Source organism: Callithrix jacchus, chromosome 5 (genome assembly GCF_049354715.1).
Source record: "Callithrix jacchus isolate 240 chromosome 5, calJac240_pri, whole genome shotgun sequence".
In the NCBI taxonomy this organism is placed as follows: domain Eukaryota; kingdom Metazoa; phylum Chordata; class Mammalia; order Primates; family Cebidae; genus Callithrix; species Callithrix jacchus.
The window spans coordinates 42,484,690-42,511,587 of record NC_133506.1 but is presented as its reverse complement, the minus strand read 5'-3'; the positions used below and the strand labels follow the sequence as shown (position 1 = coordinate 42,511,587).

Here is a 26,898-nt window from a genome sequence, read left to right as displayed (position 1 = left end):
AGGCCAAGGAGAGGACGGGTGATTACGCAGAGTGCTGCCGCGCAGGCCTCTGCTTCTGACCTGGGCTTCACAGTTACTGGAGGAAAGCTGGCATTTTCAGTCCGACTGAAAGGCAGAAATCATGTCCTGGGGCTCCAGTCTACACAGGCTGGCGATTTCCATAGTTTTGAACTTGTGGGATTGATTTAACATGCTCCTTGCAGAAAGCAAGCTATGTTTTCAGAGTGGGGGCAGTGGTCGAGGAGGAGGTGGAAGAGAACCAACAAAAGGAAGAGTAGTGATTGGTTAAAAAAAAAAAGTTAGCATCGAATGGGTGCTTGTGATTTGCCGGGTATCATACTAAGAGCTTTACATGAATTAACTCATTGACTTCATAACTTTACAAGGTACCATTATGTCCATCTTAAAGAAGAACAGAGGCACAGGGAGGTTGAGTAGGCTTTTTAAGGTCACACTGCTGGAGAACACAGCCAGGTCTGAAGGCGTTTTGACACCAGAGAGCTGATTCCCCACCACTGTGACAATTCTGCCTCTCTCATTTGCAACCTTGGCCCATCAGAGCATGCGCCCTTGACCTATGTGTCCTGGTTTGCCCTGGACCAGGCTAAGCACATGGTCGGTTGCCCTACTCCTGTGGCCTGCCAGGCCTGTTTGGCCTGTGGACCAAGCTTTTGTTCAGGCTCCAGCAGGCTTGCAGTCTACATCATTAAGGAAATTTAACACCCACAAAAACACAAGAAGCTCCCGGCCTTTCAGCTGCGGCCCTTTCCCTTGAGGGAGGAGACAATTCCCTGTAATGGTGTGTCATTTCCTAGCCCCTGGAGAACAGCATGTGCTGTGACTCAGGCGGCCGGATGTGGGGGTGGGGCGGGAGTGGGGTGGGGGGGTACCTGATGTGGCCTACTGGGGAGGCCTAGCCTTGATGGAGGCTGGAAAGGGGGAGGTGAGATGACCAAGGAGCCCCCAGCCTATTTCGGGGTCTGGTGCCACTGTTTGGAGATGGGAGGTGAATGTGCTTCGTGGAGACTGCCTTTAAGAGAACGATGTCACCAGCGAATGACGCAAATGATTTTCCATCTTCTCCCGGTTCCTGGAACTGTTTGTTGGACCTTCCCTGCCCCCATACTTCTATCTGCAGTTCAGGGGAAAAAAAGGCAAAATGAGAGTGTACTCTTAAATCATTGACCCTAAATTAGGGAGTCTTCTTGCTACAGAGCTGAAGACAAGGTCCTCTTAGTGCAAGGCCATGTGCCGCAGAGGTTAGGCGCTGGCCCTCAGAGTCTCAGTGTCTGGGTTCAAATTCCAGCACTGCTCCTTGGTAGCTTTGTGCTCAGGCAAGTGACTTCGTGGGAACTACAGGAAAGGCATTTTGAACAGTGCCTAGAATATCACATATAATGAAAGAAATTCTTAGCTCTTTTTTTTTTAAATTTGGGACAGTCTCACTCTGTCACCCAGGCTGGAGTACAGTGGCTTGATCTCGGCTCACTGCAGCCTCCACCTTCCTGGTTCAAGTGATTCCCCTACCTCAGACTCCCAAGTAGCTGGGACTACAGGTGCACACCACCTCATCTGGCTAATTTTTCTGTGTTTTTAACAGAGACTGGTTTTTACCATGTTGGCCAGACTGGTCTCGAACTCCTGACCTCAGGCAGTCCGCCTGCCTTGGCTTCCAAAGTGCTGGGATTATACATGAGGCTCCACGCCTGGCTGAAACTCTTAGCTCTTAACACTCTCGGCTCAGGAAAGCTATGGGCCCGAGTTATCTTGAAGTAAGATGCCCTTTAAATCAAAAGACTGCCAGGGAGTGCTGAATTCTGGGATGACCTCTGTTGGATCACAAGACACAGACTTGGGAAGGATCTCCTCACATGCTTGGTTCTTTTTTTTGTTTTTTGAGAGGGAGTCTCGCTCTGTTGCCCAGCCTGGAGTACAATGGCATGATCTCAGCTCACTGCAACCTCTGCCTCTCAGGTTCAAGCAATTTTCCTGCCTCAGCCTCTTGAGTATCTGGGATTACAGGCACCTACCACCATGTTCAGCTAATTTTTGTATTTTTAGTAGAGACAGTTTGACCATTTTGGCCAGGCTGGGCTCAAACTCCTGACCTTGTTATCTGCACACCTCGGCATGAGGCAGTGCGGTGGCTCATGCCTGCTTCTTCATACCCAGTAGACCTTCCCATATTATTACAATTGCAGCAAAATATCACAAGGAGGGGAAAATTCTGCTGCTTTCCGCCCCATGCCAAGCTGTTTTCCTGAGTCACTGCTCTGCCCTCTCCACAAGGCTGCACTCCTCCCTCACCCACGTTAACTCGTTCAGAACCACTTATTTCTGGGGCGTGGGTGGGAGGCAGAGGGTTGTAAGTGAGCCAGCCCATTGGGGTCACAGGTCCTACTCCCTCAGAGAAGGCCAAAGAAAAGTCTTTCAGATCCAGGGTGAATCATTTCCCAATGATTCAGTCGACAGTGGCTGTTTGTCATTGTTCCAAGTTTATAGATGAAATGCTCTAAGCAATGTATCCTTGTCAGAATTAAATCATTAAAGAAGAAAAAATTGACTCAGCTTTCTGGAAAAGGTCCTTATGGCAGCCTGGTTACCATGGCTACAGCCAGGTGTACACCCAACAGTCCATCATCACCAGAGGCCCAGCCCCCACTGGAGTGGGGGGCATTTATGTCATCATGCCACCCTGTTGTCTCATCCCTCCAAAGGATACTGAATCCAGCAGGCATTTCCCAATTTTTCTCCCTATGAGCCTTCATTGAAATCCCCTGCCATTGACTGATGGGTTTGTTGTTTGGAACCTATCAAAGTTTGACCCCTTTGATACAACCACTGAACTCTCATCAACTCCAGGGGGAATTGATGTGTTTGTAACAGCAAACAGAATTGGGGTTTTTATGTTTTGCTGAAACTAGAAGGTTCGGAATACTCTCAGATGCGGGCTTCCTTGGGCCAGGACCCAGCTCCCCACACCTCTTGCTGAGCAGAACCTTGGTGTCCCCCTTTGTTTCCTGGTAGGCTTGGGCTAAATTCCCTTGCCAACTATGCATACAATTGTATTAATCTCTAGTGATTTTTCCCCCCTTTTTCCCATTAAATTAGAGAATTTTAATGTTCAAGAGGGACTTTATCATTTTCTGGGGAACCTGAAGTTTTTAAGCATTGGAACTGAGGACACCTTTGCAAAGGGAAAGTAAGTTATGGCCCATGACCCAAGCAGCTGCCCTCCTGTATACAATGATGGCCTGTTGGAGGGTCCTTGGAGCACTGTCGTGGACTTTAAGCAAGATCTTCTCTAGTCTGCTCCCTTTCTCCCGTTCTCTTCCCATTTTGCAACCTCTGCCTCCTGGCTTCAAGCGATTCTCCCGCCTCAGCCTCCCTAGTAGTTGGGACTACAGGTGCATACCACCATACCTGGCTAATTTTTGTATTTTTAGTAGAGACAGGGTTTCACCATCTTGGCCAGTCTGGTCTTGAATTCCTGACCTCAAGTGATCTGCTCTCCTCAGCCTCCCAAGGTGCTGGATTACAGGCGTGAGCCACCGCGCCCGGCCAATTTTCTCTATTTTCCTAGTGTCATCCAGGTACATGATAAATACAGTACACAAGGGTATAGAGTGGAAAATAATCGTTCCCTGGACTCCCTGCAGGAGCTTCTGCCAAGGCAACCAGTAGTCCAAGTTGAGCTCTGTTGTCCTTTTGTGTTCATCCAGGAATATTCCAGATTTATGCAAACATTGATGTGTATATTAATTCTTTTTGGCAAGGAATATGGGTCCATTAATGGTGCCGGAACCACTTAGTTAACTATTTATTATTTTTGAGATGGAGTCTTGCTCTGTTGCCCAGGCTTCAGTGCAGTGGTGCGATCTTGGCTCACTGCAACCTTTGCCTCCCGGGCTCAATCTATTCTCCTGCCTCCTGAGTAGCTGGGACTACAGTTGTGTGCCACCACACCCAGCTAATTTTTTGTATTTTTAGTAGAGATGGGGTTTCACCATGTTGGCCAGTCTGGTCTCGAATTCCTGACCTCAAATGATCCGCCTGCCTCCGCCTCCCAAAGTGCTGAGATTATAGGCGTGAGCCACCACTCACAGCCTAATTTTTGTATTTTTTGTAGAGACGGAGTTTCACCATGTTGCCAGGAGCTTTTTAACCTTTTAAAAGAACTTAAAAATTTTTTTAATTACAAAGCTTTTTTTCAGAGACAGGGTCTCGCTTTGTCACCCAGGCTGGAGTGCTCCTACGTGATCACAGTTCACAGTACACTCAAACTCCTGGGTTCAAGCAGTCTATCCCCCTTGGCCTCCCAAAGTGCTGGGATTACAGGTGTGAGCTGCCGTGTCTGGCCATGTGACTGTAATGTATTCTTAGACCAGTCCTCCGTCCGCGGACGCTTGTTTCGAGTATTTTAGGTATAGCACACAACGCTCAGTGCAGTCATGTTGCCTCTGCTCCTTTTCCACTGTATTTGTAGAATTTAAGAGGAGATTGTCGGGTCAAAGGCCAAGTGGAGAAAAAGTTTTCACGAACAATGGCGGTAGGACTTACCTGGGAGGGAGGGGAGGTTTCTGTGGAGGAATGTGTTCACCTTGGGCTGCACCCCTGCATCTCTTTTTTGTTTATTTGTTTGTTTTGAGATGAAGTCTTGCTCTGTCGCCTAGACTGGAGTGCAGTCGTGTGATCTCGTCTCACAGCAACCTTCTATCTCAGCTCACAGCAACCTCCTACTCCTGGGTTCAAGTGATTCTCCTGCCCCAGTCGCCCACGTAGCTGGGATTACAGGCATGCACTACCACGCCCAGCTAATTTTTGTATTTTTAGTAGAGACGGGGTTTTACCATGTTGGCTAGGCCAACCCCTGCATCTCTTTTGTAAGTTTTCCCACTAACTAGCTGCTGTGTACCTTTGGACCAGTGCCTTGGGCTCTCTGGGTCTCCCTTTTTTGATGTCTGTGGTTTGATCTCTGGACTCTAGGGTCTGTTCACCCTCAAGGTACCTGCTGTTAGCATTTAATTTCCACTCAGGACTGCGTCTCCATGTAGCACCCTGAATATTTGTTCAGGATTTTCCAGAAGCTTGCCTGGTGAGGCTGGAGAGTTCCATCCTGTAGACTGGATTTGGGGAAAGCGTTCATTGTCTTCCTTTGTGAATCTGCTGGAAGATGTTTTGCCTTTTCACCAATTCAACCGCTAGGAGGCCTTGCTTGGACCATGAGGGATGCTGTTAATCTACCCTTAGTGACTCTCCTGCAGACAAGGAGACAGATGCGCCATGCAGCCTGCATGCTGAATGGTAAAACTGGGGCAGGAGCATCTTTGGTAATTGACGTCTTTATGGATTTCACATCCCATCCTACCCTATTCCCCTGTGCTCTTGGCACAGTTTTCCCCTCTTGTGGTATTTATAGCTTTCTTAGGATGTCTGGTGCACCAGGCTGTGCCATTATATTGTTCCTAAGTTAGCAAGACCACCATCAGGTGTGGAGTGGATTCAAGTCCTTGCAGGTGAAAATTGGATGGATGGTGGCGGAAGTGTACATGTGTTTATTTATTTATTCATATATATTTTTTGAGATGGAGTCTCTTGTCACGCAGGCTGGAGTACAATGGTGCGATCTTGGCTCACTGCAACCTCTGTCGCCTGGGTTCAAGCGATTTTCCTGCCTCAGTCTCCCGAGTAGCTGGGATTACCGGCGTGTGTCACCACGCCCAGCTAATGTTTTTTTTGTATTTTTAGTAGAGATGGGGTTTTACCGTGTTGGCCAGGCTGGTCTTGATCTTGTGACTTCAGGTGATCTGCCCGCCTCAGCCTCCCAAGGTGCTGGGGATTACAGGTGTGAGGTACCGTGCCTGGTTGAACTGTATATGTGTTTAAATGAGATGAGGGGAGATGAAAACAAGGGATGCATGAATCAGAGTGGGGCTGGGATTTTCCAGATGAGAATCCACAAGGATGTAATTTGGAGGAGGGTCTCAAACATGAGCCCCAATGGGGGTGGGGCCACGGGAACTTCCTGATGGATGAGGTGTATTCTTTTCACAAAGATAAGTTCATAGCCTTTTAAACAGGAATAAAGGATGTTGTGTTCCACGAAGGAGAATGTGTGCCTCCATTTCCTTGACATATGTAGCCTATCTTCTTTGGTTTCCTGCTTTTGCAGTCAGGCATGGGCATGGAGAAGACATGGTTCTTTGGGGTAAGAATAATACTGGTGCCTGTGTGACGACTCTTGACAGCTTGGCCTCAGGACTCATCAGCAGGGACATAGTGGGGAAGAGCGGCGATTTCGGCAAGAGGGAGGGCATGTTTCCATCTAAAAGTGGGGTAGCTGTTGCTTGGCTCTGTCCGGTGCTATGGGGGCCTACAGATCCCAGTCTGTTGTTTTTATTTCCGAGATGGTGTCTTGCTTTCTTGCCCAGGCTGGAGTGCAATGGCATGATCTTGGCCCACTGCAACCTCCGCCTCCTGGGCTCAAGCAATTCTCCTGCCTCAGCCTCCCAAGTCGCTGGGATTACAGGCACACGCCACCATGCCTGCCTAATTTTTGTATTCTTAGTAGAGATGGCGTTTCACCATGTTGGCCAGGCTGGTCTTGAACTCTTGACCTTGTGATCTGCCCACCTCAGCCTTCCAGAGTGCTGGGATTACAGGTGTGAGCCACCATGCCCAGCCCTCCTAATCTGTTTGTTTAAGAAAAGTGAAAAATCTAGGTTATTATGTGAGGTTTCCTGATTTTTGTATCTTGGCAACAAAGTAAGATTGTACAAAAATTTAGGTCTTAGAAATACTTGTTAGACCGTTGAGGCAGACAGCGGAGAAGGGGGCCCTTATATTCTAGGAGGAGGAACACTGAAGTGTATTTGGGAGTTGGGGTACAGAATACACTCTGTTCCCACACTCTGTTCCTCCACACCTCCTCCCTGTGGGGCCCAGGCCTCCCTGACTGCTTTAAAACATGTGGTCCTGTATCTCTTTCAGATCCTGGCTCTGCAGAGAGAACAGCCCAGAAAAGAAAGTTCCCCAGCCCTCCACATTCTTCCAATGGCCATTCGCCGCAGGACACATCAACAAGCCCCATTAAAAAGAAAAAGAAACCTGGCTTACTGAACAGTAACAATAAGGAGCAGGTAAAGGAGCCGCTGGGAATGGTGTCCTCACTGGTGGGGCAGAGGCCAGCCAGCAGTGCTGAACCTCTCTGGGTCCTTGTAAGTGCCGGCTTTCTTGGCATTTAGCTAGCTGCCTTGTGCTGGCTGTCATTAGGCTTGGACAAAAAACGGTGGCTCAAAATGGGCCTGTGTAGATGTCCAGTGGATTTTGGGGACAGAGTAATGACCTAGATGAGATGAGGGTATATCATTCTTTAGCTTTTGGGGCGTTGCCTTGTATTGTTTCTTTTTTCATGCTTTTAGGACTGTCTTCCCCACGTGGCCTGTGCAGTTTATCCCTCCTGGGCCATGCCTATAGAACTAGTTCTCAGCTCTGTCTGGAAGCGGTTGCTTGACTGAGGCAAGCTCCCTTCCGGCCTCAGTTTTCTCATCTGTAAAATGAAGGGTTTACGTCCCTGGTAAGAGGCATTGCCAGGGGCAGACTTAGGTAACTGATCACAGTTCCTTTTCCTGGAGTACACAGGGATCTTGTCCAGAGCCTACCCTCCCTTGGCAGCTTGCACCAGAAAGGAAAAATCCATTCACCATTTGGGTCTTTTCTAAGGGACCTTCTAGCTTTAGAGTTCTCGGGGGCAGGCTAGGTACTCTTCCGATTAAAAAAAATGGAGAGGCATTTTAGTGGATTGAGAGGTGGATTGTATCTATCCCCTCTGGACCATGAGGTCAGATCTCATAGCACTGAAGAAAACAGTGTCCCTGTGGTTCTGATGCCACTTGTTCTTCAGCAGTGATTCCTAGGGATGCATTTATCCATTTTGTGCATTATTGCGAAGAGGAGTGGGCCCTAGGGATGGAAAGTTGAATTAAACAAGATTGTTGCCTTCGTGGAAGGAGACCTAGCAACGGTTAAATAGCCAGGCCTGTGAGAGGTGTGTGTTTCTGAGCATGAATCTGTTTTCACTCTCAAAATTACATGGTGAAATGCCAGCTCTGCTTTTGCCTTGTGGCTGTAGGCAAGTTAACCTCTTTTGTGCCCAGTTTTCTCATCTACTGAAATGGGGCTAATGATACTACTACCACAAATTTTGCAGAATTGTGAAGATTGAACTAAATGGCATAAATAGTAATGTTAAAGATGGGCCAGGCACGGTGGTTCACGCCTGTAATCCCAGCACTTTGGGAAGCTGAGGCGGGTGGATCACGAGGTTGAGAGATTGAGACCATTTTGGCCAACATGGGGAAACCCCGTCTCTACTAAAACGACAAAAATTAGCTGGGTGTGGTGGTACGTGCCTGGAATCCCAGCTACTTGGGAGGCCGAGACAGGAGAATCGCTTGAACCGAGGAGGCAGAGGTTGCAGTAAGCCGAGATCATGCCATTGCACTCCAGCCTGGTGACAGAGTGTGATTCCGTTTCCAAAAAAAGAGAAAAAGAAATTTGGAGGCACACTGGCATTCAGACCATGGCACTCAACAAAGTCTAGCAGCAGCTGTAGCCGAGTCAAGCCTGCTCCTTTAGACATAGCCCTGTGCTGACTCATCTGCCACACTCCCCACCCTTCCCTGTCATCCTGCGCTCAGTCTGCTCTGCTCATTTCATCCTTCTGTGAATTTCTTTTTATGTCCATGTTCTTCTGACTTTGGCATTTGTGAAGATTCTTCACCATCTTCCCCCCCCTTTTTTACTCTAGTTTCTCTTTTTTGTCCATTGTTCTAGAAAGGAAGCCATTAAATAGGCTGGGCTTCGTGGCTCAGGCCTGTAATTCCAGCTACCTGGAAGGAAGGCTGAGGCAGGAGAATCGCTTGAACCCAGGAAGCAGAGGTTGCAGTGAGGTAAGATCGTGTCACTGCACTCCAGCCTGGGCGACAGAGTGAGACTTTGTCTAAAAAAAAAAAAAAAAAAAAAAAAGTATGATGTTCGTTGTAAAAATAAAACAACAGTAACAAAAAAGAAAAGCAAATAATTCATCTATTTCCATGTTTTATTACCGCTTGGAAATATTGGATGAGTTTGAAGTCTGGTCCCTGTTCTACCCATTTATCATGTATTTGGAATTCATTTTAGGGAAGTTGTTTTTTCATTTTTGTTTTTTGAGACAGGGTCTGACTGTGGTGCCAGGCTGGAGTGCAGTAGCGTGACTGCAGCCTTGTCCTCCCCGCCCCCACCCCAGCTCAAGCAATTCTCTTGCCTCAAGCCTCCTGAGTAGCGGGGATTATAGGTACACGCCAGCACGCCTGGCTAGCTTTTTGATTTTGTTACAGAGATGGGGTTTCACTTTCTTGCCTAGACTGGTCACAAACTTCTGGGCTGAAGTGATTCTCCTGCTTCAACCTCCCAAAGTGTTGGGATTATAGGCATGAACACCCCACCCAGCCGGAAGTGTAAAGAAGAGTTTTAAAACACGTTTTGTTTTCAGGGTCTCAGAGCATCCTAAGGTTTACCATGCACTTTCTAAAGACCTTGGTCCAGTGGTTTTACCCCTTAGGAAGGTTTGAGAATGCCTGGGAGGATGCTCCTGGCGTTTTGTGGAGGAGGGTCAGGTTGCTAAATGGATGTCCTGTAGTAGATGGGGCAAGAAATACCTTGCCCAAAATGACGTCAGGGTCTCTACAGATAAATACCACTCTACTGTTTAGTTCTGATACATTTGAGTTCAAACGTCCTTTTGGGAGGTGTTTTGTTTTTTTCTCCCAACAGTAAAGGATTAAAAAATAATGTGCCAGCAGATGTGTACAGAATGGACTTAGGTGGATCTTTGATCAAATATGGCAAAGAAATGATGGGGCTTCTCCTCACTTTCTCTGAGTACAGGGTATGTACATATCTGAATGAGTGGCTAGTACGTATTTTCTTGGGCCCATAAGTTGCCCTAAAAACTGGGACATTTCACAGAAGTCCTTCTTTTCTTTCTTTTTTTTTTTTGAGATGGGAGTTTCTTCAGGACAGGAAGGTTGAATGATTTAAAAAAAAAGAAAAAAAGAAAAAAAAAGAGAGATGGGAGTTTCACCCTTATTGCCCAGGCTGGAGCGCAGTGGCGTGATCTCAGCTCATTATAATTTCCACCTTTTGGGTTCAAGCGATTCTCCTGACTCAGCCTCCTGAAAAGCTGAGATTATAGGCATGCGCCACCACCCCTGGCTAATTTTGTATTTTTCGTAAACACAGGGTTTCTCCATTTTGGTCAGGTGAGTCTCTAAGTCCCAACCTCAGGTGATCCTCCTGCCGCAGCCCTTCCAAAGTGCTGGGATTGTAGGCGTGAGCCACCACGCCCAGCTTTTTTTTTTTTTAAGAGACCGGGCTTTGCAGAGCCAGGTGTGGTAGCTCACACTTTTAATCCCAGCACTTTGGGAGGCTGAGGCAGGTAGATCATCTGAGGCCAGTAGTCCAAGACCAGCCTGGACAACATGATAACATGGTGAAACCCCATCTCTACTAAAAATACCAAATTAGCTGGGTGTGGTGGCATGTACCTGTAATCTCAGCAACTTGGTAGGCTGAGGCAGGAGAATTGCTTGAACCCTGGAGGTTGTAGTGAACCGAGATTGCACCAGTGCACTCCAGCCTGGGTGAAAGAGCGAAACTCCATATCCAGAACAAACGGACAGACAAACAAATAAACAGGTAGAGCTTTGCCCAGGCTGGAGTGCACTGGTGTGATTGTGGCACACTATAACATTGGTCTCCTGGGCTCAAGTGATCCTCCCACCTCAGCCTCCCAAGTAGCCAGTACTACAGGTGTGCCCCATTATGCCTGGCTAATTTTTTTTTCTTCTAGAGATAGGGTCTTGTTTTGTTGCCCAGCCTAGTCCTGAACTTCTGGGCTCAAGTGATTGTCCCACCTCATTCTGCCAATTGGTGGGATTACAGGCGTGAGCCACTGCAGAGGCCCACAGCAGTCTTTTGTTGGGCTGAGACAGTGTATTAACAGTTGAGACAGTTCAGGGGAGTGTAGGGATTGCCAGTTTCTCCCCAAGGTCACGCGACACTAGGAGTGTGTGTCTGCCCAACTCCCTGGATTATTGGAGCTGAGTGGGGGCTGCCTCTGTAAGATGAGTCTGAGCTCTTCCTGACCCTGCTGTCTCCCCTACTTCGAGGTTGAATGCCAGTGCGTCCTCATACTCCAGAGCTAGGTGGTTTTTTCTTATGTACTTCTTAGTATTCATGCTTTTAACAAATGTAGGAGAAGGAGAGCTGAGTCTGTGGCTTTTTTTTTTTTGAGACGGAATCTCGCTCTGTTGCCCAGACTGGAGTGCAGTGGTGCGATCTTGGCTCATTGCAACCTCCACCTCTTGGGTTCAAGCGATTCTCCTGCCTCAGCCTTCCGAGTAAATGGAACTACAGGTGCATGCCACCATGCCTGGCTAATTTTTTGTATTTTTATTTTGAGTTGGAGTCTCACTCTGTCGCCAGGCTGGGGTGCAGTGGCGCATTGTCTTGGCTCCACCTCCTGGGTTCAAGCAATTCTCCTGCTTCAGCCTCCTGAGTTGCTGGGGCTACAGATGTGCACCACCATACTCAGCTAATTTTTGTATTTTTTAGTGTAGAGATGGAGTTTCACCATGTTAGCCAGGATGGTCTCCATCTCCTGACCTCATGATCCACCTGCCTAAGCCTCTCAAAGTGCTGGGATTACAGGCGTGAGCCACTGCGGCCTGAGGTTATCGCTTTTTTTCACTCCTGTATGGTTCCTGTGTGGCCTCTGTAGGAAGTGGAGTCTGTGGTCCTTGTCCTCCATGCATGGACGTTGTGTTCACACACAGCCAGAGCATCCATACTCTGGTTTATGTGGACCAGGTATCTGCAACTACAGCTTGTCAGCCAGATGTTGCCTGGAGCCTGTGTTTATAAAGTTTTATTGGCACACAGCTACAGTCATTCATTTATGTACTGTCTGTGCATGCTTTTGCACTACAGTGGCCAAACTGAGTATTTGCAATAGACACCTTAATGGCCAGAAAGCCTCAAGTATTTACTATCCTTATAGAAGCCTTTCTAGTTAAAAGTTCTCTGGCTCCTGGTAATCTAGAAGCAAATAGTCAGGCCTTTTCTATTTTCTTGTTAGCCAGCCTGTGGAAGGAATAGGAAAATAAGAACATTTTCCTTCCTGCAGTATCTCATAATAACTTGCAAATATTCCATGATAACACAGGTTGCAACCTATTTCCCTAGCTATCAGGCTGGTAACACACCTTATACTTGGAGGGGAGAAAAATCATAACTCCCTTTACCTGAAATGATTTGCTTTTTCTTTGTAAAATGTTCCATATTTGTTATCAGATTATTTTTGTGGAACAGGAAACACTTACAAGCAGCAGATAAGGAAAGTATCTGATTGATAAGGTGATTAACCAGGCATCTAGCTCTCAGCAACTGCTGCTGTTTCAGGAAGGGAAAAAATCTTCTGGAAAGAGTACGGAGCAGCCAAGCAGTCCTCAGGATTCTCCTAGGGGAACCCAGTCCCAGCCAGGTGATGGTGGGGTTGGGAGGGGAGTACCGGGAGAAACTTAGTTATGAAGCATCTGTACCTCAGCTACTATCAGACAGAAAAGTTGAGTTGCTGGTTAGGAAGTTGAGCAACTTCCTATTTGATTCTTCCAGCTTCTTTTTGTTGTTGTTGAGACAGAGTCTCACTCTGTTGTCCAGGCTGGAGTGCAATGGGGTGATCTTGGCTCACTGCAACCTCCGCCTCTGGGTTCAAGCACTTCTCCCTCCCTCAGCCTCCTGAGTAGTTGGGACTGCAGGTGCCTGCTTGTAGTTTTAGTAGAGATGGGGTTTCGCCATGTTGGTCAGGCTAGTCTTGAACTCCTGACCTCTGGTGATCTGCCTGCTTTGGCCTCCCAAAGTGCTGGGATTACAGGCATGAGCCACTGTGCCCGGGTGATTCTTCTAGCTTCTTAACAACTCTTCCTATCCTATTATTAACTTATTGAAAAGAAGTCAGATACTGGAAAAACGGCTTACTATTACCTTACAAAAACCATGGTAGCATCCTAGAAGACCCCACTCAGGTTAGAAATCGTTCTGAAAAAAGAAAAAGGGGGAAAAAAGAAAAAAGGGAAATGGTTGCTTGGTATGTATAGTTTATGTTTCAACAAAATTGCCCACCCTCTCTTCCCCTTCATCCTGTTCCTCCCCTTATCTCCTCTTTAACCTCCCCCATATCGCTACAATAAATTCAAAGCAACCATTTTCCTAGGCCGATTGCAGACCCTCTACATTAGTGGTTCTCAACTAGGGACAGTTTTGACCTCCAAGGGACGTTGGGCAAAGTCTGGAGACATTTTGATTGTCCTGATTTTATGTGTATGAGGGTACTGGAGTGTTTCTGAGGTCCAGCCAGGGGTGCTTCTGCCTGCCCTGCAATGCGCAGGACGTCTCCCACAACAAAGACTTTTCTGGCCCCCGTGTCACCAGTGCCAAGGTTGACAGCCCCTGCTCTGGATGCTGCTCATGCCCCCTTCTGTCGGGTTTTTAGTAGTCATCTTAATTTTCCGATGTTCTTTCCTTCCAGCTTTGTGCATTTAGCTGAACTTAGTTTGTATTACCGATAATGTTCTCTGAGTGGGGGTCACTAAGTCAACACAGACTCTCCTGGATTCAGCATTATCTTATGAGGGATACTGGGAAGAGAGAGAGTACTGGGAGACCCAGGTTTGAGTCTTTGCTCTGGACTCCAAGGTCAGATAAATCTCTTTTTTTTTTTGAGGCGGAGTCTTGCTCTGTCGCCAGGCTGCAGTGCTGTGGTGCCATCTTGGCTCACTGAAGCCTCTGCCTCCAAACAACCTTGACACTGGTGACACTGGGGGCCAGAAAAGTTTCATTGTGGGAGACATCCTGCGCATTGCAGGGCAAGTAGAAGCATCCCTGGCTGGATTCCAGTAACATTCTAATACTCTAACACTCATAAAATTAGGACAAGCAGTTCTCCTGCCTCAGCCTCCTGGAGTAGCTGGGACTACAGGTGCACGTCACCATGTCCATCTGATTTTTGTATTTTTAGTAGAGACGGGGTTTCACCATGTTGGCCAGGATGGTCTCAATCTCCTGACCTCATGATCTGCCCGCCTCAGCCTCCCAAAGTGCTAGGTTTACAGGTGTGAGCCACCGTGCCTGGCTGGTCAGATAAATCTCATTAACCCAGTAACCATGTTTTCCCAACATCAAGTAAGACTAGTAAGGGTTAAGTATCCCTTATCCATGCTTGGGACCAGAAGTGTTTTTGATTTTTTTTTTAACTTTTTAATTTTTATTTTTTAGAGACAGGGTCTTACCAAGTTGGTCAGGCTGGTCTCGAACTCCTGACTTTGTGATCCACCCGCCTTGGCCTCCCAAAGTGCTGGGATGACAGGTGTAAGCCACCACGCACAGCCGTGTTTTTGATTTTTGATTTTTTTAAAAAAAACTTTGGAATATTTGCATATGCATAGTGAGATATCTTGGGGCTGGGACTCAAGCCTAAACATATGGTTTTTGTTTTTTTCGAGATGATGTCTCAAGCTGTCGCCCAGGCTGGTGTGCAGTGGTGTAATCTTGGCTCACTGCAACCTCCACCTCTCTCTGGTTGAAGCGATTCTTCTTCCTCAGCCTCCTGAGTAGCTGGAATTAAAGGCATGTGCCACCATGCCCAGCTAATTTTTGTATTTTTAGTAGAGTCGAGGTTTTACCATGTTGCCAGGCTGGTCTTAAACTCCTGACCTCAGGTGATCCACTTGCCTTGGCCTCCCAAAGTGTTAGGATTACAGGCATGAGCCACCATACCCAGTCTAAACATAAAATTCATTTATATTTTCCTGCATTTGTTCATTCTTACACTGCTAATAAAGATATACCCGAGACTGAGTAATGTATAAAGGAAAGCAGTTTAATTGACTCGCAGTTCAGCAGCTCAGCATGGCTGGGGAGGCCTCAGGCAACTTAGAATCAAGGTGGGGAGGTGAAGCAAACACGTCCTTGTTCTTGTGAATAATTATTTGGCTGGGAGTAGCACTTTGGGAGGCTGAGGCGGGTGGATCACCTGAGGTCAGGAGTTCAGAACCAGCCTGGCCAACATGATAAAACCTTGTCTTTACTAAACATTAAAAAAAAAAAAAAAAAAGCTAGCTGGGTGTGGTAGTGGGTACCTGTTATCCCAGCTACTTGGGAGGTCGAGGCAGCAGAACCACTTGAACCTAGGAGGCTGAGATTGCGGTGAGCTGAGATTGCGCCACTGCACTGCAGCCTGGGCAACAAGAGGGAAACTTCGTCTCACAAAAACAAAAAAATTGTGAAATCACATTTATAAATATTAGCTACTTACTTTGTAGAAATGAGAATAGAGAGGCTTAGAAACAGTGGTTAACAAAGATCTGCTAAACAGGCATCTACAGGGCTCTTCATCAAGGATTGTGGAAATACCAGGTGTTTGAGAACATTAACTCATAGTACCAGCCTGGTCAACATGGTAAAACCCTGTCTATATTTAAAAAAAACAAAATAAAACGCTGGGCGTGGTGGCACACGCCTGTGGTCCCAGCTACTCTGGAGGCTGAGGTGGAATAATTGCTTGAACCCAGGAAGCAGAGGTTGCAGTGAGTTGAGATTGCACCACTGCATTCCAGCCTGGTGACAGAGCAAGACTCCGTCTCAAAAAAACAAAACCACCCAAAAAATTATTTGGCCATGGTGGTGCTCACTTGTAGTCCCAGCTACTTGGGAGGCTGAGGCTCGAGGATTGCTGGAGCCCCAGAGGTGGAGGTAGCAGTGAGCCGAGATCATGCCATTGCACTCCAGCTTGGGTAACAGAGCAAGACCCTGTCTCAAATACAAAAGAAAACCTCATAGTAAAAGCTGGGAACAAGATATGGGTGCCTGCAATCTTGGCAACTCTTGCACGTTATCCTGGAGGCCTTAACCATTAAAAAGAAAAGCAATGTTTAAGTATTAGACAGGAAGAGACAAAACTGGTATTAGAGTAATATGATTTTCAGTCAATAAACTATTGGAACTGTCTAAATATGAGGTCGGTATTAGAAATCTGACAGCATTTCTGTGTACCAACGGTAGCCATTTAGCAAATCCCCATTCGTAAGATCATCAAAAAGTATGCAGGATCTCACCAGCATAGAAGATGTTGATGGAGGAAGCCATCATGGTTTGCTGAAGGACAGAAAAGAAACATGTTTTATAGTGAGATTTACTCGAGGGTAGGTAATACGCTGTGGCTAAGTTATCTCCGTGGTTTTATTGCCAGGGAATTAAGGCTCAAAGTGGTTTGAATCGCTTTCTTAGGATCATGCAGCTAATTACCAGGTCTTTTTGAACCTTCCCACTGGGCTTATGTGTACTTCCTAAATAGCATTTCATATTTGTTTCTGATAGACATTTTAAGTTTCTTTTGACTGACTTTTTGTGTTCAAGTGTGCTTCACTGGATTCCATCATATATCGTTAGAGACGTATTTCTCTTGACATTTGGGGACAGGAAGAGGTCTAGTGCCCCTGAATTGGCCACCCATCTCATCTTTCTGCCGTTGCTGATGTCAAATAAGAGACATGGTTCCCTGGTAAAAACAAAGACCTACGATGTTCAGGAATCATGGCTTTAGGAAGCCTCTTGTTGGCTCAGAAACACTTTATTGGGGGTAAAGTTAAAAATTAGGTAACAGTTTTTTGGTGACTCAAACCCAATTGATCTATTCTCAAAATGTCTGCCATTTAAAGAATCCCAGGGCAAACTGCTATGCTTTTATTGGCTTTGTAAATTGGGACTTTATAAATTGGGCTTCTAACCACATTAGCATTGTTAGTATGGTGGCATTTTGATAAATATGCACACATTATATCATCCCTTTAATACCAACACAGTGCCATGAAGTGTTAGGTCTTATCACCTCCATCTTACAGATGAGAAAATTGAAGCTGAGTGGTTAAGGTGCATGACCTTTAATGATAGAGCTCAAATCTGAATCCAGGTAGATCTGGGTTGTAGCCAGTGTGCTATTCTGCTAGGCCTGCCTAGTAACTCTTAGATACCAGCTTTCAATTGTGGCCTCTTAAAATAGAAAAAAGAAAAATCTTCATAGTACTTAGCAACTTGCTAATGCTGTATTTATTAGACTAACCTAAAATAGTTTGGCTTTTTAATGAATTTGTGAAATGCTGTAATTTCCTTTTGTTGTTATTGATGTACTTGTTCAAATTCCTTTTGAGAATGCACATTTGTTTTGAAACCAAACCTGTCTTTCTTGCCTACATTTCAGTCAGAACTAAGACATGGTCCGTTTTACTATATGAAGCAGCCACTCACCACAGACCCTGTTGATGTTGTACCGCAGGATGGACGGAATGATTTCTACTGCTGGGTTTGTCACCGGGAAGGCCAAGTCCTTTGCTGTGAGCTCTGTCCCCGGGTTTATCACGCTAAGTGTCTGAGACTGACATCGGAACCAGAGGGGGACTGGTTTTGTCCTGAATGTGAGGTTAGTTCCTGATGAATGAATGCATTACCTGCCTCGTTTCCTCTCCTTTCTCTTTCTTCCTTTTATTTTAAAATTTACAAATAATCCAGATAGATGGAAAAGAGAAATTTCTTGCTTTCCACCTGTTCTATCCTGGTCACCCCCTTCTCGATCATCATCGGCAGCGGCCGCAGTACTGCAGCTCTTGGAAAGACAATTGCATGGAGTTTTATTTCTGGCTTCTCATGAGTCCTTGGATTGCTTGGAGATCAGTAGTTGTCGTCTCTGAATCTTCTGTGATGAACTTTTTGAAAGTTAACTCCAAAATCATGAACGGCTGACACATTTCGAAAAGATCTCGTGCTGTTCTTCTCCCTCCTGGATGCCATTTCCTGCCGCATCATCGAATCATCAGCAGTAGCCCAGCTGAGAAGACCACGTCTGACTGCGTGTTCCCTGTGGTAGCCATCTGAGGCTTTCTTTTATGTAACAAGTATTGCTTAAGTGCCTGTTAGGTGCTGGGGATGTGACAGTGCCCCAAAACAGGCATGAATCACGTTCTTTTTTTTTTTTTCCAACAGAAAAGGACAAAAACCAAAATAAATGAAGTTCTATATCATGAATTAAAAGTGCTATGAAGAAAACAAATTCAGGATGGGAATAGGAAATCTGGGCGGGGGAGCGAGGTGTTTTCATTTTGAACATGGTGGTCTGTTCTGGGAAGGCCTCACTAAAATTTGAGGAAGACTTGATGAGGGGGAGGAGTGCAGTGTTTCCACTGTTCTGAGCTGACTCCTGTTCTTGGAGACCCCCAACTCTGGTGTTCTTTTGAATCACTGAAAATAAAAATGTCATCTCTAAATAATTGTCCTCCACAATTATTTAATGTGGATGTCTCTTGGATTCAAAGATACATTGGAGGCTGGCATGGTGGCTCATGACTGTAATCCTAGCACTTTGGGAGCCTGAGGTAGGATATTGCTTGAGCCCAGGAGTTTAAGACCTATGAGGGCAAGATAGCCAGATGCCCATCTCTGCAGAAAAATTTAAATATTAGCCAGGCATGGTGCTGTGTGTCTGTAGTCACCACTACTTAGGGAGGGTGAGCTTCGGGGACAGCTTGATGCCAGATGGCTCAAGTGAGCTGTAGTCATGCCACTGCATTCTAGCCTGGACAGTAAAGCAAGACTATGTCTCAAAGAAAGGAAAAAAAAAAGGTACATTGGAGTTTCATCTCAAATGAGGACGCTTTCCATGTGTGAAATGGAAAGATGATCCAGATAATCTTTACTAGGGCGAAAAGCAAGTTGGCGGGGTGCAGTGGCTCACACCTGTAGTCCTAGCACTTTAGGAGGCTGAGGCAGACAGATCACGAGGTCAGGAGATCGAGACCATCCTGGCTAACACAGTGAAACCCCATCTCTACTAAAAATGCAAAAAATTAGCTGGGCGGGGAGTGGATGACAAAAAAAAAAAAAATTAGCTGGGCATGTGGCGCACACCTGTAGTTCCAGCTACTTGGGAGGCTGAGTCAGGAGATTCTCTTGAACCCGGGAGGAGGAGGTTTTAGTGAGCCGAGATTACGCCACTGCACTCAAGCCTGGGTGACAGCGAGACTCCATCTCAAAAAAAAAAAAAAAAAAAAAGGCAAGCTATAGTACAGTGTCTGTTAGGCTTTTGTATAGGGAGAGGAGAAAAATAAATACACAAAAAGAAAGTAGACATCAAATCCATGTGATGACATCCTCTCTCTAATATGGCAAAAGGTGGCTGCTGTTCTCTTTGGGTTCCTCTAGATGGAGAAATATGTGGAGTTTGCATCGTACAGCGGCACCCTCCTCTGCACGCAGATCCTGACCCTATCTACTACATTTGGCATGGGATCTGGAACCTTCACCAATTTTTTTTGGTCTTGGCCACCTCTTCCCAATTGTTTAATGATATTGCAAACATGGTAGTGGCTCTGATAGGATGCTTTTCCTGCAAATAATAGTTCTTTTATTTTTATTTGAGACACGGTCTTGTTCTGTTGCCCAGGCTGGAGCACAGTAATGGCGATCATGCTCACTGCAGCCCTGACCTCCTGCACTCAAGCCATCCTCCTACCGGAGGCTCCTGAGTAGCTGGGACCACAGGTGCACAGCACTGCACTTGGCTACTTAATACATTTTCTGTAGAGACAGAATCTTGCTATGTTTCTTAGGCTGGTTTTGAACTCCTAGGCTCATGTGATCCTCCCACCTTGGCTTTCCAAACAGCTGGAATTACAGGTGTGAGCCACTCGGCCCGACCAACAAGTAATAGTTGTTAATGCAAGCACTAGTTCCTGATGGATGGTAGCTGAAACAATATGGATTTGTTATCATCAGAACTCAGAGGCGAGGCAGAGCCAGGCCGGAGTTGATTAGAGCCAGACTTTTTCCATCTCATTGTTGAGGTTATATGTTCCCCATGGCCATATAAGGCCAATATTGAGGTTATATGAACCCCAGCTGCCAGGGTTCAGGTATTATATGTGTAGAGACAAGAATTCGCCCAAAAGGAGGTTGTCTCTCCTTGCATCTCTTTTTATCAAGCAGAAAGATTTTGTCCATCATCCCCAGCTGATTTGCCTTTGGACTCATTGGTCAGCATTGGATCACCAGTCCCTTGTGCAAAAAAAAGCCTTGAAAATTGCTTATCTGGTGCTTTTTGTTTTGTTCGAACCAGGCACTGCCTGCTAGGAAGAAGGCGTAGGGGGTGAGAGGTAATGAATGATAGTTGGGCAGGCAGCCTTAGTGTTTGCTATGGATAAGTTACCTGGAAACAAACCAGATTAAAAAAAAACAGGTGCTTGGTGTCTAAGATTCAGGGCCCTGAATTTCTCCCAGGGATGAGTTGGTATGGCAGTCAACTGGAAGACTGAATGTTGCAGGCTCTGGTGGCTAAGCAAATAGATGCGTGCGTCATGCACTGTTTTCAGCTTCTGAGTGACTCTTGTGTTGGCCTTTTCCTCGACAACCAACGAGACACATCTGAGAGTTCCTTTTGGAGGCCCCAGAGATGTGAAAAATGGAAACTGAATCCAAATTAATTGGAGAAAACTTTTCTCAGCTCTCCCTACACAGATGGTTAAAGAGTGTTTCCTGACATGATCAGAATTTGCTATTTTTGTTGTTGCTGCTACATAAGGATTCTGAAGCCTTAGGATATAGTACCCGATTTACATAGCAGAATCTGGTTTCAGACATTCCTCTGGGTCTCTTCTTTGATAGGAATTTCCCTTATGAGCTGATACCTCTTGCCCATGGAGATAGGCAGTTAGGTTAGGTTGTGCTCCTTGTGTACTTTGACACAGTGTCTTAGGTGGGTTCAAGGTCAGGGAGATGGACAATGAAGTCTTATGTATTACTAGTCCACTGCCTTCCCTTGTAATCTTTCTGCAGGGAAGTCTCTCCCTTTCCATCAGTGATGTCATTGAATTAATGCCTTGTCAGTTTCCAGAACGACAGCTCAGAACCTTAAGAGGATCAGGATAAGTAGCTGATAAGTATTCATCCTGTGAAGTAATCACCCTGAAATCATCCGTGGCCTTTCCTTTCTTTTTTTTTTAATATATTATTTTGCGACAGAGTCTCACTTGGTCATCCAGGCTAGAGTGCAGTGGCGCAGTCACGACTCACTGCAGCCTCTGCCTCTTGGGCCCAAGCCATTCTCTCACCTCAGCCTCCAGAGTAGCTGGGACTACAGACTTGTACCACCATGCCTGGCTAATTTTTGTATTTTTTTGTGGAGATGGAGTTTCACCACGTTGCCAGGCTGGTCTCCAATACCTGGGCTCAAGCAATCTGCCCACCTCTGCCTCCCAAAGTGCTGATATAGGTGTGAGCCACCGTGCCCTCCCAGCCTTCCCTTTCCTATCTCATTCTTGAAACCTATAGGTTGTAATAATGATTTTTCAGGCCCTGTCTACCCACATCTTCCCTCAGATCATGTTGTCTTCATGAGCTAAAAATGCTTCCTGATAAGGTAATAAATAGATGAATGTGCTTTTTAATAGTCACCCACTGATCTGGTGCATTTTATTCCAGTAGATCTGGTGCATTTTGTTCTTTGCTAAGTGAAACAACAAGTCTCATTTGAATGAGAATTGCTTTCTATGTGTGAGTTGACTGGAAAAACAATCAGTACATGGATGGTAATTTCTTTTGCTAACCGGACGTTTGTGTGTGACTTTGACTTGTAGAAAATTACAGTAGCAGAATGCATCGAGACCCAGAGTAAAGCCATGACAATGCTCACCATTGAACAGTTATCCTACCTGCTCAAGTTTGCCATTCAGAAAATGAAACAGCCAGGGGTAAGAAGAAAGTTCCTCTTGGTACAAGTGTAAATGAATGTAGTGACGTTTGTTTTGTTCTGTTAATAGCTTAGCTTTATAGGCACCTAATGTATTCTTTGGGCCTTCTTGTGTCCCCAGATTCAAGCATATGTAAATCACACATCAGATATGATGTCATTCAGCTAATTCTCTGTAGTAGTAAGCACTGTATGTCCCAAAGAAGTTTAATTGGTACCTTAGTCTGGTCTCACACTTTTGTAAAGATATTGCCTAAGACTGAGTAATTTATGAAGAAAAGAGTTTTTTTTTTTTTTTTTTTGAGACAGAGTCTTGCTCTGTTACCCAGAGTGCAGTGGTGTGATCTTGGCTCACCATAACCTCTGCCTCCCTGGTTTAAGCAATTCTTGTGCCTCTGTCTCCCCAGTAGCTTGGATTACAGGTGCCTGCCACCACACTTGGCTCATTTTTTTTTTTATATATATTTTTAATAGAGATGGGGTTTTCATCATGTTGGCCAGGCTGGTCTCAAACTCCTGACCTCAAGTGATCTTCCAGCCTTGGCCTCCCAAAGTGCTGGGATTATAGGTATGAGCCACCACGCCTGGCCAGAAAAGAGGTTTAATTGACTCACAGTTCTGCATGGCTGGGGAGGCCTCAGGAAACGATGATGGAAGGCGAAGGGGAAGCAAGGCAGGTCTTACATGGCAGCAGGAGGAAGGGGGTGGGAACTGTCAAACACTTTTAAACCATAACATCTTGTGAGAACTCAGGCACTATCACAAAAACGGCACGGGGGAAACCACCTCCTTGACCAGTCACCTCCTACCAGGTTCCTCCCTGGACATGTAGGGATAAAAATTTGAGATGAGGCTGGGTGGGGACACAGCCAAACCATATCAATTGGGCAATGAATGACATAGTAAAAGTTGAGGGGGATAAAAGTTCTGACTGGCTGCAAAGTGAAACCTCATACAACATCCAGCAAGCAGAGCTTTGTGCTTCTGTGCTTCTTCCCGCGGGAGTTAGGAAAATCCATTTCACTGAGGAGCTGAGCACAACACAGTTTATTTATGTCCAAGGTTTGATGATGGAACCTTCAAGGAAAACTCAACCCGTGACTTTTCCACAGAGGGTGAGAATGTGGTTAGTTCCTTTAAATTTGAGGGGGATTTAATGTATAGCCTTTGCCCCTTGAGGAAACTGTGCCTGCGGGGGCTGGGCCGGCCAGTCCTGTACCTCACAGTGGTTCCCCACCTGTGAGTCTCAGTCATACCATAGCCGCTGTGGTTTGTATATTTATCATAATACTTTTCAGGAAAATGGCAGAAAAATAACTTGGTTTTGAAAATACTATTATTTTGACAATATAATAAGCATATTATGACATTTTTTCTATAGATGAATATTTTCTTTTCTTTTTCTTTTTTCTTTTTTTTTTTTTTTTTTGAGGCAGTCTCTTGCTTGCTTTGTTGTCCAGGCTGGAGCACAATGGTGAAATCATAGCTCACTGCAGCTTCAACCTCCTGGCTCAGGTGATCCTCCCACCTCAGCCTCTCAAGTATCTGGAACTATAGACACACATGCCCACCACACCCAGCTAACTTTTTTTTATCATTTTTTTTTAAATGACAGGGTTTCACTATGTAGCCCAGGCTAGTCTTCAACTCCTGGCCTTAAACGGTCCTCCTGCCTCAGCCTCCCAAAGTGCTGGGATCACAGGCATGAATCACTGAGCCCGGCCTCTAGAGATGAAACTAGAGAAACTTGTGGATGTGGTGCCCCCCCACCCGATTTGCACAAAGGCACCATATGGGCTAGTGGTAACCCTTTGTGTACCTCCTGAGAGTTTGCTAAGTCCATTAATATACAGAAATTTCGGTTCTTAGGGCTAATCACTGTGGTTTTGTTTAAAAAAAAATTTGCTTTGAATTATGTTCTGAAATTTTGATGTTATTATAAAAAAATTTAGAGTATGCGAATTGGATACGATTCAATTGAGAACCATTAACAAATTGGGCCCTTTTAAACAAAATCTCATTCAGTGAAAGCAAAAGGTATAGCCTTAGTTTGGTTTACTTTTTTTTTTTGTTATTTATTTATTTTTTTTCATTTTTTTTTGTTACGCCTCATGCCATGTAAGTTTGGTTTACAGAATTTTTTTTTTTATTGCTATGATAGAATTTTTACATTGAGTATGGCAAGGAATTACTTTCGATTTTCATAGGCTTCATTATACGTGCTAATGACAATTTACAAAACGAATGAGTCACATAGACTTGTCAACCCTGTAGAATTAAAAACCAAGAAGAAAAATTGAAGAAGACATTAATTTCTCAAGTAAATTGTTGGATGTCAAATCAGTCAGGGCAGAACGTTGCTGATTTCATTAAAGCATCTTTTTAACTTTCAGTGCGTATTGTAATTGTCACTCTTAATGTAAGAGGACAGGATCTGTTTCTTGAGTGTATATTGAAAACCAAACCAAGAATAAAACTGCAACCCAGTTGGGCTCATAATTATCAATAACCAGGCAGAATTAGAAGGTAGACCAATTTGAAGTTCCCTAAGGTCAGCCTTTATGGAAACCTTTAGAACTGTATTAGCTGAAAAGCTGTCTCTGTTTTTCAAGCCATTTGTTAGGATGAATGCTTGGTTCTCCACAGTAATGATGGCTTCGTTCTTGCGCATATCTTCTCTTTTATAGACAGACGCATTCCAGAAGCCCGTTCCTTTGGAACAGCACCCTGACTATGCGGAATACATCTTCCATCCAATGGACCTTTGTACATTGGAAAAGGTTGGCCTCCGTCAAAGAACCTCACCATTGTAGCCGGCAGTTGTTGAGATGCCTAAGGCTCTTCCCTCACTGCCCGTGTTCTATCTCAAGTTCAGCATAACAATCTTAAATTGCTTCTCCGTGTTTTCATTGCTCCTTTTTTATTTGGATAGAAGAACTCTTGATTCTCTAACATCTTTCCTTTGTAACATTCTTCCAAGATTGCAATGGAATGCTGAAATTCATTGGTAATACTTTCGTGAGTGATTCTAGCTTTTTACCGGCAAAAACCATAGCTTCTAAGAGTTAGCGCTTTCATTGAGTTGAGCGTTACCTCCTCTTTCTTTGGAAGGTGCTAATGAGAGCAGCAGGAAGGAAGAAGAGAAAATTAAGTGTCCGGAAAGCCTCCAGATTAGCAAAGATGCAGCTTCTTAGAATTTGACTTATTCTACTAATAAGGATATTTCTTGAATGCCTGAAGGTGTTTTTTAAAAGTTCATGCTAAAATTCCACGCTGCAAATTACCCTTGTAATACTTTAGATGGTGTACATCATCCCGATGCTGATTTTCAGACTGTTCACCACAAAATATGGGCAGTGAAATGCATTCAAAAGGAAGAACCATTACTTCATATTGTCTTCCCTGATGACTCCAAAACCATACACCCAGTCTCTTTTTTTAGGAAATTGCACATACCCTCATGGTGTGGTGGAATAAAGAAGGCGTTCAAGAAATGGGTTTGGAAACTTAGCTTTATAAATGAAGAGCTGGTGGAACTTTAGATACGTTCCTTAACATTAGTATACCTCAATTTGCCCTTCTGTAAAATGGGTATGATAATAAGTACTTCACTGAGTTATTGTGAGGTTTGTGTGAGACTGACTAATAATAAATAACGTATAAATATATAAAATGCCCTGTTGATCGGAAGAAGCTGCATGATAAAGACAGCTACTATAAGATGAGAAAATTCCAGTTATTGTAATAAATTCAAAGTGCATTTTTATAGGGTTATAGATCTCAAAAATGAAAGCATTCTTTAGTCAGTGTGTTGTAGGCTAAAAAGAATCTTCTTGGGAACTGAGTACAAGAACACTAATTAATTTGACATATGACTGCTAGGAAAATTATGTGGGAACACAGGAGTCACTGACTGTGGCTTGTCTAGACTCTCCGTGATTATGCTCCATCACTTTTCTTCCCAGAACGCGAAAAAGAAAATGTATGGCTGCACAGAAGCCTTCCTGGCTGATGCAAAGTGGATTTTGCACAACTGCATTATTTATAATGGGGGTGAGTGGCTTTGATGACTCCTAAGAGAGTATGCTGTCTGTGTGTTCCACAAATTCCCGCCCTTCATCAAAAATCAGACTCTTAATTCATACAGAGAATACTTGTGTCTAGATTGTGCTAGTATGTGTGAATAGGAGGCAGTGATCATATTTATTTTAAGGTATGAGCTGACATCTAAAGTGGCTCAAGGCTGTAGGGTATGGCTCCCTTTGAGTGTTGTTTCTATAAACCTTATTTTAATGGATGTATAATTGCATAAAATAAAGACAGATTTTATGTTTATAGTCATTGAATTTGATGACTGTTGTTAACACAAGATCCAGAACATTCCTGTCGGCCTGTTGGATTCTCATACATGCCCTTTTCTTGGAAACCCACTCTCAAAAGGAACCACTTTCTGCTTTGTGTTACGATGGATTAGTTTTGCTTCTTCCAGAATTTCATATAAATGGAGTCAGAGAGAGTGCTCTTTTGTGTCTGGCTGCTTTCATACTGTGTTGTATTTTGGGGAGTCATCTGGATTATATGTTATTGGTGGTTCCTTTTTTTGTTGCTGACTAATTTTTCTTTTCATTCGATCAATATGCCACCATTCATCCATTTGCCTTGTTGATCCTGATGGCTATTTGGGTTGTTTTCAGCTTTGGGCTGTTAGGAATCAGCTGCTGTGAACTTGCGTATGCAAGCTTTTGCATGGACATAGGTTTTTCTTTCTCTTGGGGAGATACCGAGGAGTGGTGTTGCTAGCACAGTGAGTAGGTTTTTATTTACCTTAATAAGTTTCACCAAAGTCTTTTTGCAAAGTGGTTCTATCATTTTACATTTTACCAGCAGGGTATATTAGAGTTCTCTTTTGCTCCACACAATATGAAGTGAACCCTTGATACTGTCTGCCTTTTTAATTTTACCTGTTCTCCAAGGAGTAAAATATTATGTCATAAAAAAACATGTCC

The 26,898-nt window shown here is 44.8% G+C and overlaps 1 protein-coding gene across 50 annotated transcripts in view; it reads left to right on the top strand.

Moving 5' to 3' along the window:
* ZMYND8 (zinc finger MYND-type containing 8) overlaps nt 1-26,898 on the top strand; it is a 138,161-nt gene that overhangs the window by 35,644 nt on the left and 75,619 nt on the right. For 22 of the 50 annotated variants that reach the window (XM_078371843.1, XM_078371839.1, XM_078371837.1 and 19 more), the window contains 5 exons: nt 6,991-7,139; nt 17,432-17,575; nt 21,780-21,893; nt 24,580-24,672; nt 25,858-25,945. In XM_078371843.1, coding sequence (XP_078227969.1) covers nt 6,991-7,139; nt 17,432-17,575; nt 21,780-21,893; nt 24,580-24,672; nt 25,858-25,945 — 588 coding nt within the window. Of the gene's footprint in view, nt 1-6,990; nt 7,140-17,356; nt 17,576-21,779; nt 21,894-24,579; nt 24,673-25,857; nt 25,946-26,898 lie in introns of all 50 variants that reach the window. The other 28 variants (XM_078371842.1, XM_078371835.1, XM_078371831.1 and 25 more) reach the window with 2 other exon arrangements.